The 11,906-nt window shown below is 43.7% G+C and overlaps 1 protein-coding gene across 1 annotated transcript in view; it reads left to right on the forward strand.

Moving 5' to 3' along the window:
* LOC104506912 (Golgi membrane protein 1-like) overlaps positions 1-11,432 on the forward strand; it is a 13,493-nt gene extending 2,061 nt beyond the window's left edge. The window contains exons 2-4 of the mRNA XM_010148039.1: positions 715-894; positions 10,261-10,315; positions 11,326-11,432. Coding sequence (XP_010146341.1) covers positions 715-894; positions 10,261-10,315; positions 11,326-11,432 — 342 coding nt within the window. The remainder of the gene's footprint in view (positions 1-714; positions 895-10,260; positions 10,316-11,325) is intronic.
* Positions 11,433-11,906: the final 474 nt, after the last annotated feature.

Raw genomic sequence — 11,906 nt, forward strand, 5'->3', positions numbered from 1 at the left:
TTGAGAGATGAGTTTTCCCTCTGAGTTTACAATCAACACTGGGAAGTGCAGTGATGCCAGAATTGTCTGGATTAAATTAAAAAAAATATATGACCTTTGTCACGAAATGGAGGCTGTGCTGAGTGCTTTAAATGGTGTTAGTGCTTAAAAGATCAGCGTCACAAATATGAGAGGAAAAGCTGTTATTTTTAATATGAATTTGTGAGAAGCATGACTTAAGAGTTTGATGGCAAGGTCCACTCTGCTACTTACTTGACACAGAAAAGCATACGAAGGCGAAATCAAACTAGCAGTGGATTAAAATGGGTTATACATGAATTAAAATTAATTTACAGAGTCAGGGAAATCAAGTCAGAATGGGATTGTTGTGGTGTGTACTCAGGAAAAGGGGCAAGGAAATTCCTCCTGTTCAGTCATGAGGTTCAGAGTGGACCCCCTTGCTTTCTAAAACTTCTTGAAAGAGAAGTCAAGGTGTGGCTGAATCAACGCCTAGTCCCAGACCTGGTCGATGGCTTACGTCTAAGGAATTAGGGAAAGGATCACAGTGTGTGGAGTTTTGTGCTGGGCTGTGTGAGGTATCACCAGGTGACACAATATGTTGATGACTTAAACATTGTTAGTTCTGTTAAATCTGGTATTCCTTGGATGTATTGGAGAAGAGTCCAGCAAGAGGGAAGCATTTCTATTTGCTTTGGCTGATTTGCTCTTCCTCAGGGTCGGATCCTGGATCTGGAAGGCAAAGTCCGGAGGGCGGCAGCAGAGAGGGGCGCCGTGGAGCTCAAGAAGAATGAATTCCGAGGGGAGCTTGAGAAGCAGCGAGAGCAAATTGACAAAATCCAGTCCTTGCACAGCTTTCAGATGGAAAATGCCAACAGAGTACATCAGGAAGAGAAGGTAGGGCTTTTTCTAGCCATAGTTTTCTGTGAGACTGTGGTTTACAAAGACACTGTCTGCAGCAGCGTAAGGTTGCTCAAGTGTTCCAGCTGATGGGCATACAGTCAGTGTTGGTGTGGCAAAACATTTATGTGTCATGGTATAATACTTAGAAAGTGGACATTGAATGCACGTTATAGCATTCAGTGTGTGATATGTGGAATATTAGAAACTACAAGTAACAGCATTTCTGAATAAAACCTCTACCTCCTCCATAAGTCATTGTTGTCAACCTTGGGTTGGCCTCTGGCTTCCTTTCCTGTATTCTAACGTTTTAAAACAACTTACGGAAAAGAAGAAGCTGCACCAACAGATAGATTCGCATTCCCAAATATCATAGAACGGTTTGGATTGAAAGGGACCTTAAAGACCATCCAGTTCCAACCCCCCTGCCATGGGCAGGGACACCTTCCACTAGACCAGGTTGCTCAAAGCCTCATCCAGCCTGGCCTTGAACACTTCCAGGGATGGGGCATCCACAGCTTCTCTGGGCAACCTGTTCCAGTGCCTCACCACCCTCTCCGGGAAGAATTTCTTCCTGATATCCAATCTAAATCTACCCACTTTCAATTAAAAACCATTATCCCTCATAAAAAGTCCATCCTTTTGGATTGTCTTTTTCTCCCTTTTAAAAGATGGGGTTATGTTACCCATTTTCCAGTCAGTGGGAACTTCACTGCCACAACTTGCCGAATATGATGGATAGAGGTTTCGCAACCTCATCCGCCAGTTCCCTGGGGACCCGCAGATGTATTTCATCAGGTCACATGGATGTGTGCACCTTCAGGTTCCTCAGGTGGTATAAAAAATAGATTTGTTATATATCCGTCGGCAGAAATGGTTGACATTTATTTTGAAATGGATTACGAATTTTGTGGCACCTTGGCCTTCTGCCTCCAAAATCGAGTTGCACTTGGAGACACCAGGAGGTTAGACTCACCTTTGGTGGCAGTGCAGCATTGCCAGAGGGATGGAAGGCCTTTGTGAAGAACGTGAACATACCTACTAAAACAGCAGCATGTACGATTACTGCTGCGTAGTGTCTTGCAAACTGTCTTGTGTATTTTGCTCACGTTGCTGATACCGCCTCGGATGTAGCTGTTAATCATCAATAGTACTTTTCTCACTGTTGCCAGAAGTACTTAGCCAAGAGTATTCATTCTGGGTTTATTGCTTCTCCTGTAGAGTCTCTTGGCTGAAGTTCATAGAACAGCTTTGCAGAACTATTATTTTCAGTAGACTGAACAGGCACAACTGATGATGGTAATAGGTGCTGTTCAGGTACAGGGTTCACCGTTAGGTGGTGGTTCGCTGCTCAAAACTTGAGCAAGGTGAGGTATAGTTCGTCTATTTATTAATCATGTGTCTGTTTATTAAAAAGATAGCCCAGGATGATCAGACAGCATTTGGGTGAGTAATCAGTCTTGTCACTTCTGCCTCCCAGTAGTGCACGTTGCTGCTGAGGGCTTTGGAAACTGTTGAAATTTACTGTCCTCTGGGAAGGTACCCCGGTTTACATGTTGGTGAAACCCATCGTTCTGGTTTGGCATCTGTTTGCGTTCCAGTTCTGTCCTGCAAGGATTGAAAGCATGCATGAGTGTAACACCCCCCGCACCCTGCAAAAAAAGGGGGTGGGGGGAGTGTGGTGAGAAAAGGGCAAACAAAAGTGGGTGTTTGCTTAACTTACTCTACAGTCTTTTTTACAAGGGAAGTACATTTTATGCTTCATTTTCATAAGTAAATTTTCCTTTAGCCAGAACAAGTGACTGGAATCGGAACTGCTGGGCATGGAGTTTACAGTGCAGGCTGGCCAGAGGAGTGGATGTCGGGAGCTGGTGACAGCAGCCCACCCAGGAGTTTAAGGAAGCTGGGTGGATGAAGTGTTGCTTCTGCCAAGCATGGTGTGCAACCTTTCTGCTTCAGATTACTGTGGTGCCAGGCAAATGCAGCTGGCACCACACAAACCGCCTTTCTTGTGGTGGTGGTGATTTTGAGCATAGCAGGCAGGCAGGAGCTGTCATCCATTAAATCTGACGTCTGTGCCAGGAAAAGCGGTGGGAAGTATTTTACGAAACCGTTAGCTGCTGTTGGAGCTGGGGGTGAATGTGGTAGTCCAGGGAAGAGTCGAAGCGGCTTCTGGAAAAGGTAGTTTTGCTTCTGAAGTCTCTTGGGCTTTTCTTCTGAAAGAGTCAGTGACAAGGATGAGGGAGGCTAATGCATGCATTCAAACCTGGAGTTGCAAAAGGCTTCGCACTCACGGCTTGTAGAGAAGTTACGCAGCCACGTGGTAAGATGGTGTTACGCAGCGCTGTGTGATAGGCAAAAGTTACAGAGCAGCTTAGGAATAAACTGGGCTAGTGGTTGTACTGTGGGGAGGTCACTGGTGGAGTTTGGGAAACCTGGGAAGGGCACGCAGAGAAGGCCAAGGACGATAACCAAAGCTGTGCCATGGTTTCTCTACAGCAATCCACAGTACAGGTGACAGGTTGGATAAGCGCCAGCTGAGGAGAGCCATTGCCAGCACCTCCAGGATCCTGAGTGGTGCAGAAAGTGCCTGTGGCTGGGAGGGTCAAGGCATGGTTGTTCTCCATGCACTGACAGGCTCCACATGCGGTCAGAGTTGCAGTTCAGACTGTGCAGAAGAAGGGCTCTTTGCACGATGGATGGTGAAGCTGCAAGTGTGTGATGTCCATTCAGTTGCAGCAGGTCTGTGTATGTTAAAAGCAGCTGGATAACCTTGGAGAAACACCTGTCCCACCACCCAATACAAAGGTGTTTGGTTTGGGTCCAGCTGTTCCTCAACCAGAAGTAGCTGCTGCTTGGGAATGCTGTGCTCTGTGGCTGCCTTGGTGTTCCTTCGGCATCCAGTGTTAGAGACAGGATGCTGGGCAGGGTGGATTTTGGGGCCAATCTAGTATGGCTGTGGTGCAGTGGACTGATTTCCTGTCTTCTGCTTTTTGGGACTTGTAAAGAGTATGTTTCAGGAGCCTGAAGTGGTAGGACACAAGTTGTTTGTTTTCCAACTCTGTGGTTTAAGAGTAGGGAGGGTTGTTTTACTGGGAACCTGTGTATTTATCAAAAGATGCCATCAGTCAAGTTGGCATGGATTTATCCACTCTAATTTAGGAATGCCCCTGGTACGGTGGCTGGGAAGAGAGGGTAAGGTTAGTTCTCCAAACGACCTTGATCTGAAGAAGCTTAGATCAGACTTTATTCCACAGAGGGATGTGGAATATAAGAAAAGACTGTTTCTGGGTGCCTTTTTTTTTTGTGTGTGTATGTGTATCTGTATACATGTATAAGTGTGTGTGGTATATTCACATGCACATACATATGTATTTGTATGCACACACAGGCACACACATGCCCTTGCTTTTTGGTTCCAAAATTCCAGTGGAATCTGGGATTCCTGGGAGGCAAGTAATGAATTCACCCTTTCTGCTTATAGGAAAATTGGTCTCTGAACTGAACGTTACTTAGTCCTTGGGGAATAGCAGGAAGTATTTACCTAGTCCAGGAAGGATGGATGCAAACCCAAATGCTGAGGCTCTCAGCTTGCTTTGCAAGTAACACAAACTGTCTAACTACCTAGACAGACTTCTGAGTGATTTTCTTTAGTTAAAGAAAAATGAAGATGCTTTCAGCTGATATGTAGGAGTGAATCTCTGTCTCAGTTCCCGCCCCACCCCCCATTTTTCTTCCATGGTTCTGGTTACAGAAGAAGTCTATATGGGAACAAAATTCTGCAACCTGGACTCCTTACCAAAGCGACTCTCCAGTAACGTTTGAGGCCCATGTCAGTTGCAGTTCATCTCTGCTCACTGTGTCTGATTACTCTGCTGATAAAATACAGAATAATTACACCACTGGTTTAGTTTCATACCAAACCAATACACCAATGGGATACCTGCCACGTTGAAGTCATTGCCAGTGGCAGTGTACTAATCACTCCCAGTTAAATCTGCCTTCTTCTCTAAAACAGTCTCTGCTACTTAAAAGGATGAGGGCATAGAAGGCAGGAGGTAGTCAGAGCCTGGAACACAGGGCTCACCATTCACTGAGGCAGTGTAATCCTGGGAAATTGTTGTCGTATATATTTTCTTAGGTCTGAGTATGTGTAAAACGCTTCTATCAGCAGTCTGCTTTTAAAAATATCTGCTTGAATTTTTAAGGATTAACGTAGATTTAGCAAATGGCTTCTGGAAATCCGTGCAGAAATAGGCTGCAGAGATGAAGAGAGCTTACACGAACTCTTAGTAACCACAGATAAGGAATCAGGAGTGTAAAAGGGCTATTTCTAACCCATAAGCGATTTTCCGAAGAACAATATTCTTTGTGCTTGTTATTCAGGGCTCGTAGCTTCTGGGATGTACACAGCCACAGTAGTCTTGCTGAAGAGTGTAACAGGAGAACAGTACTTGTGATCGCTGTTATTTTTAACAGCTAGAACATGCTTTCGCATTTTGTCGTCTTCTTTGGATTTATGTAGTTTTTCCCCAGCCCCTATCTTATTTTACTGAGCAGAGGGGCCAGCCTCTGTATGTGAAGCACGTCGCGGTCCTGTTGTTCAGTATCTTGTAATGCTGGCCACAGCTGCTCTCAGATCCCTTCCCTCTGGGAAAATTTCAATTCCCAGCACAGCCTTCTGAGACAAAATACTTATTTGATATGCAGGGAGTCATCTCCGCTCAAAGGAATGACACTGGTGGGGAGGTGGGGTGGAGAGAGAATAAAGCCAGCTGTGGAAAGGAAAAGGTGCCTATGTGTGTTTTGATTTTGGTTTTTAAACCGAACAATTTTGCTTCTTCAGGTTTTGGGAAGCTTTTAAGGCTGCCTCACACCCCGCTCCACTTACCATAGCATGATGTTACTAAATTAGCAAGAGAAATCAGTCAGCTTACTCATAACTGGTAGAGCAGAGGTCAAGAAGACTAACTCTGTTTAAAAATGTATTTTTACATGGTGGAGAAAAAAAAAAAAAAGGATGGTTTGGCACGAGCTGAACCATAAGAGTGGAAATTCAGTGAATGCGTAGCTTAAGAGTTAACTACTGGAATATTTCTACCTCTTCACAGGAAAATGAATGGACAAAAAAGAGAGCAGAAGGAACATTATATATAGCTGTACAGGTTTTATATCAAGATTCTCACATCACATGATTTGTTTTGTTTACACTGCCATCTATTTGGGTTTCAGTTAAATGTAACTGTGTCATGTAAGTCCTGCAGCTGCACAAGGCTTGTTTTCTCCAATCCACTTGCTTGTTGCCTGGCACCTGTAAAAGCAATTTCTTATTCATACGTGTCAACTTCCTCTCTCTTCTGCTGAGAGTGTAAGAAATGGTTAACTTTACAATTCTGGTGGTTTCGGCAGTTTTGAGGGCTGAACCTCACCATGTCATGGTGTATGTGTCCTTCATCACACAAAAACACCCAGAGTGGGTTTCTTTTAGCAGAGGATGTGAAGGAAAATTGCGTCCATGATCTTTACCAGGATCACTGTTTGGGAATAGAGCTGTGGTTTTAGGGTTTTTGTGGTTTGGTGGTTTGTGTTTGTGTGGTTTTGGTTTTTTTCATTTGTTTGGTTGGGTTTTTTCCCTTGTTTTGAGGATGGGGAAAAGTTAGTAACTTCTGAACGAAATGCTTCAGTAAGAAATAGGTTTAAATGAACAATGTCTTTTCCTTTTTGAGTTTGAAATTTGTTTTAGACTTGCTTCAATTGGTGTTCCTCCACTGAATACACAAGAGCGTGCAGCACTCAGACCAACCTAAAAGAGAAATGCTTTCTCAGGGATCTTATTTATGACCTTTTTGCCCCACGTACTAACCTGTAGTTAATCTCATGCCCTGGAATGAAAAAACCTTTTTGTTCCTAGTGTAAAGAGTTTCTGAGGATTATTTCAAAGTGGTGAACAAGAGTAGAAAGAGAGAAAAGAATTGGATGATGCGTGTTACCAGGAACTTGTGTGTGTGTGTGGTGGTGTCTTTGCAAAAACAGAGAAGGGGGGTGGGAATTTCCAGATCTCATTAAGAAATAATCAACAGATAATCAGAATGTGGCTTGTGCTGCCGGCATGGTGGCGGGGAGCAGAAGGAGCACACGAGGCAGAACTGCTCCTTTCCTTCACAGTAAGGACTTGGATCAGGTTGAGGTAATGATGAAATAGGTGCACTTCTCCCTGATTAATTATATATGCTTGTTTCTGCACATATAAATCTTACCCTCCCAGCTTGCTTTCTGCCAGTTGGTTTTGTTTTTAGCAGCTGATGTACTGATGCTGTGGCTCATCTTCTCCTTGTGTGAGCTGTATTTGTGAATGCAAAGCCCCTTTTTTCTTAGGTTTCGGTTCACTCTCATAAAGTTCTTTGCCGTATTATTCCTTTTTCCTGTTGCAATATCTCATGCTTTTATATATACCACGTAGAGTCAGCATTAGAAAGCACATCTGTCAGTTCAGTGTCCTTGGGTTAGCTTTGATGTATGGCAGGAGCAAACACAGGAGTTACTACAGTAACTACAGTGATGCATCCAAGGAATATGTTTATGGAGACTACTGTGTAAGGAGTTCATAGAATCACAGAATGGTTTGGGTTGGAAGGGACCTTAAAGATTCCAACCCCCCTGCCATGGGCAGGGACACCTTCCACTAGACCAGGTTGCTCAAAGCCTCATCCAGCCTGGCCTTGGACACTTCCAGGGATGGCGCATCCACAGCTTCTCTGGGCAACCTGTTCCAGTGCCTCACCACCCTCTCCGGGAAGAATTTCTTCCTGATATCTAATATAAACCTCTCCATTTTCAATTTAAAGCCATTACCCCTTGTCCTGTCACTACAGGCCCTTGTAAAAAGTCCCCCCCAGCTTCCTTGTAGGCCCCTTCAGGTACTGGAAGGCTGCAATAAGGTCTCCCCAGAGCCTTCTCTTCTCCAGGCTGAACAAGCCCAACTCTCTCAGCCTGTCCCCATAGCAGAGGTGCTCCAGCCCTCTGAGCATCTTCCTGGCCTCCTCTGGACTTGCTCCAACCAGAGCAAGTTGGATTGAATGTATGTACATTGTTCAGAACATGTGCTCAAAACATACCCTTTGAAATAATTTATCTCAAAGCTTCCTCTCAAGTATTTCTGTGTTAAATTTTGGTTTTCTTAATTTTTAACTTTTGTGTCTTAAGTGGACTATAACTTATGTAGATGTGTTTTGTGATGAATTAAAAAAAAAAGTCTGCAGTTGTCACTTAAAAAATCCCTGTCCAGCTAGAGCAGGATACTTCCATCGCTGCTGGTGGCACTGTAGCTTTTAGTGTTTGGCTTTTGAAGACCTGTGGTCCACAGCATTGATTCCAATCAGGAGTCAGACTTTTCCTCTGTGATATTCACAAAGACTTCTGGGTGAGACATGTTTGCAGGTATAACGAGCTGGTTTTGTGCTAATTACTATATGACAGAACGTCAGTTTTGATATGGTGGTACAGTGAGTTTCCAAGAGTTGGCATCTCACTCCTGGGAATCATAGGTATTGTTTTGTGGGCTGAATGAGGTTTAAAATACGAGTTTCTTCCTAGAACTGAGTTTCGGCATGTGTTTGCTGAGTGCTTCCCAGTAGTTTGTTTTCTTAACCTGCATAAAACCCCAAAAGCAAATAATGTCTGCCTAATTCGCAGCCATGAGGTGAAGATTAGTTAACACCTGGACCACAGGAGGAGGAACAGAAAGCCTGACGTTATTGATACAGTCGGTTTGGAAGCTGGCAGTTGGAGCACTGCCCTGTAAATTATTAGACAGTATTTCCTGCTCAAGTTAAACAGCTAACTACATCTTCCTGATTTCTCCACCCCCACCCCGGACTTTTACCCACAAATTCAGGTAGGTTTGTGTGGCATTGCCAAAAGGAAGTTGTATATGCGATCCAGAAAGACCAAGGCACGCTCTTTTTTGTCCATGTTGTGATTTAAGGAGTCTTTTTCACATGGTAAGCCATTTTGTTCCCTCAGCTAATCAGTTATTAGAGTTTTACTGTCAAGTAAGTTGTCCTGGTATTTGGAGGTTTCATTTAAAAGGAAAAAAAAAACCAAAAACCTGCAACACCACAAACTGTAGGAAGATAAATTTCCATCTCATACTGACTGATTTTTTTCCAGTCCTTTGACAATTTTTGGTCATGGCCAATGCTGGAAACCCTGAAGGCGATAATCATGGAACAACCTGGTTATGTTGGTCATGCATTAGCAAAACTTGGCATTTCCACTGAAACATTAATTTCTTTTCCCCAATAAACAAGTGAAGACAAATCCAGAGCCTTTTTGCACATGTGCTATGAGAAAGGAGAGGTATGAAACAATCCGAAGTATATGTTGTTATTGTTATTTATACCTTTTTAATGAAGGAGCAAGGCCTTTGCTCTTGAGTTTTCACGGTGGTGTTCACCAGCCCTCTGATCACCTTCGTGGCCTCCTCTGGACTTGCTTCAGGTGGTCAATATCCTTCTGATATTGGGGGCTCCACAGCTGGACGCAGCACTCCAGGTGGGGTCTCATGAGAGCAACAAAAGACAAACCCTGTCCCTCTGATCTGTGCTGTCCCACTCAGGTTAATCGAATGCTTTGTTTTTCCTTACCAACCGGCACTTATTTCTGTGGTGGTGGGGGGAGAAAAAGGTGCTGACAGCATTGTCAGTGTTCCAGGGTGACTTGGGCAGACAGAACGGATGCAGTTATTTCTTTGCATTGAAGTGGTGTGGGCATATGAACACATCCCGAACTTGGGCTTAAACTTTGGGAAACTGGGGACTTGGTGTATCCCGGTCTGGGACCCCTGCAGAACAGTGGGTTTTCTGGGAGAAGGATAACAAGGAAATTGCCAGTGAACCATCAGAAATACGCTACAAAGACTGGACTGGATTGTTTCTGAATGGTCAGTGGATCTCATCTTTAAGGGGTTTTATTTAGACTCTCCTGCACCAGACTTTCCAGTAGTTAAACGTGAATCTGAAGCATCCTGGCATCTGGCCAACCGGAGTTCATTTAATTTAGGTGTGCCTTAGTTCTGTCACTGTTCGGGTGTTTTGGGGCCTGTGTATGTAGGGGTTGGTAGAGGGGGACTGGTGAAAGAATGGACAAAACATGTTCCAATGTTAACTGCCTGCAGGATGAGAGAGAGCAAAGTGAAGGGATGGAAGGCCACTCCAGCACTTTCTGACCAAGGTGGGGGAGAGGATGGTTGGAAAAGCAACACGGAGCCCTTGCATTGTATTGCTTTCACATGTTGTTTATAATATCAATGGGAACACCAGTCCTCTGCAATTAAACCTTTGTTTTCTGTTTTGGTCCTTCCAGGCAGTGCTGATGAATAACATCACAGTAAATGAACGATTGATCCAGAATCTACGAGGTATGTTGCAATACTCCTCCGTATGTCTCTTATATTGGATTTTAAGACTTGCATTTTTCTGGTGTCTTCTGAGAATGCTGCCTTTCTTCAGCTGTTGGCGATGGTGCAGGAGCTGCGGGTGACTTGGATCCTGCATCGACATCGTTGCAGTTTAGGGAGTGTCAGACTAATCTGCCTCAGTGGTAGAAGGATTTGTCCATGTAGTGATTGATGTAGGACTCCTGACCCTTATGACATAATATGGAATAAAGCCAGCTTCTGTGTGTATTGTTAACTTATTTATTCATTCTACCTTTTGCAGTATATTCTTGAATTCCTTCCTGAGGTGTTTAGGTTGTGCATTTTAGCACCAGGGGAATTCACAAACTCCTATATTTAAATAAGACGACTTGGTCTAATTAATTCCTATTCACATTGGTGCTTCAAAATTGTTGTTACCAATTTATTCCTCAGGAAGTCTGGGGAACAGATCCTAGAGTTCTGTGAACAGGTAAATACGTTGTGGTGCCGCCTTCTGGTGCCCTCACACAGAACTTTCTGTCAGGAAGAAAACTCTTAGATCCCCCTGTTTTTGAGGACATAACTGTAAATCGCATATTATTCAGGGAAGCATTGTAGGGTTGTCTGTAGATGGCTAATAAACATGAATGCCGTTTCATACTGTGTTGTAGTCAGTATTTCATAGACCTGACGTTTTCCTGGGCTGAAACCCAGCAGAGCAAGGGTTTGCAGACAAGTTACAGTATTCCTTATGAAGAAAAGGAGGTCAAAAATCTGTTACCCCCTTTTTGTTAATCTCTTAGGCTGAAACGCTATTCTTACCCAATCATGTGCATCTTTGATGAATAAATTCAGCAGTTACTTCTGCACTGGAATACAAGATGTGGTGAGCGTGACGGATGGATGGAGTTGGCGTGCTTACGATGGATGTGCTGTTTAGTATCGTAATACCTGTAGGTGTATATTTGTGCGTGCTCATTTTAATACACATTTTAATTCTGTTTGTCCAGAACACCTGAAAGAGTTGCAGACAGAATATGGAAAGCTACAGCTGGATGTTTACTGGTTTCAAAAGAACCAGACTAACCTTCAGAGGAAGTTTTCATACGACCTGTAAGTATGTTCTAGAAGATGGCTTCTGGACTTGTAGGTCACTTGGTTATAACGCAGAGTATTCTTGTGATAGCTATAGTGCTGTTAATAAATGTACATTTTCAAGGAGAAAGAAATACCTGACGCATCTAAAATTTGTCACAGTTGATCATGGAGAAGAGCACAGACCTTGCAACACTTTGTATCTTGGTATCCACAGTCTTTTCCCACACTTCTTGAGGCTCCTTCCATTGCAGGAGGAGGAAGGTAGCAATACTCTCATTTAATAGTTGGGGGAAAAATTGAAACACAAAGAGACTAAACTCTGAAGAAGTTTAAGAACTGAGATGCGGTAATACCCAGTGAAAAACTGTACCTCGTTGAGCTGCCAGCAGTCTCAGAACATTTCTGGTGTTGTCAGAGCCATGTGTTCTTGTGCTGGATTCAGCCAGGAAGGAGTTAACTCTCTTTACTGTGGCTGCTAGGAAGCTGTTCCTGG

The sequence above is a fragment of the Eurypyga helias genome, unplaced genomic scaffold (assembly GCF_000690775.1).
Source record: "Eurypyga helias isolate BGI_N326 unplaced genomic scaffold, ASM69077v1 scaffold11830, whole genome shotgun sequence".
Lineage (NCBI taxonomy): Eukaryota > Metazoa > Chordata > Aves > Eurypygiformes > Eurypygidae > Eurypyga > Eurypyga helias.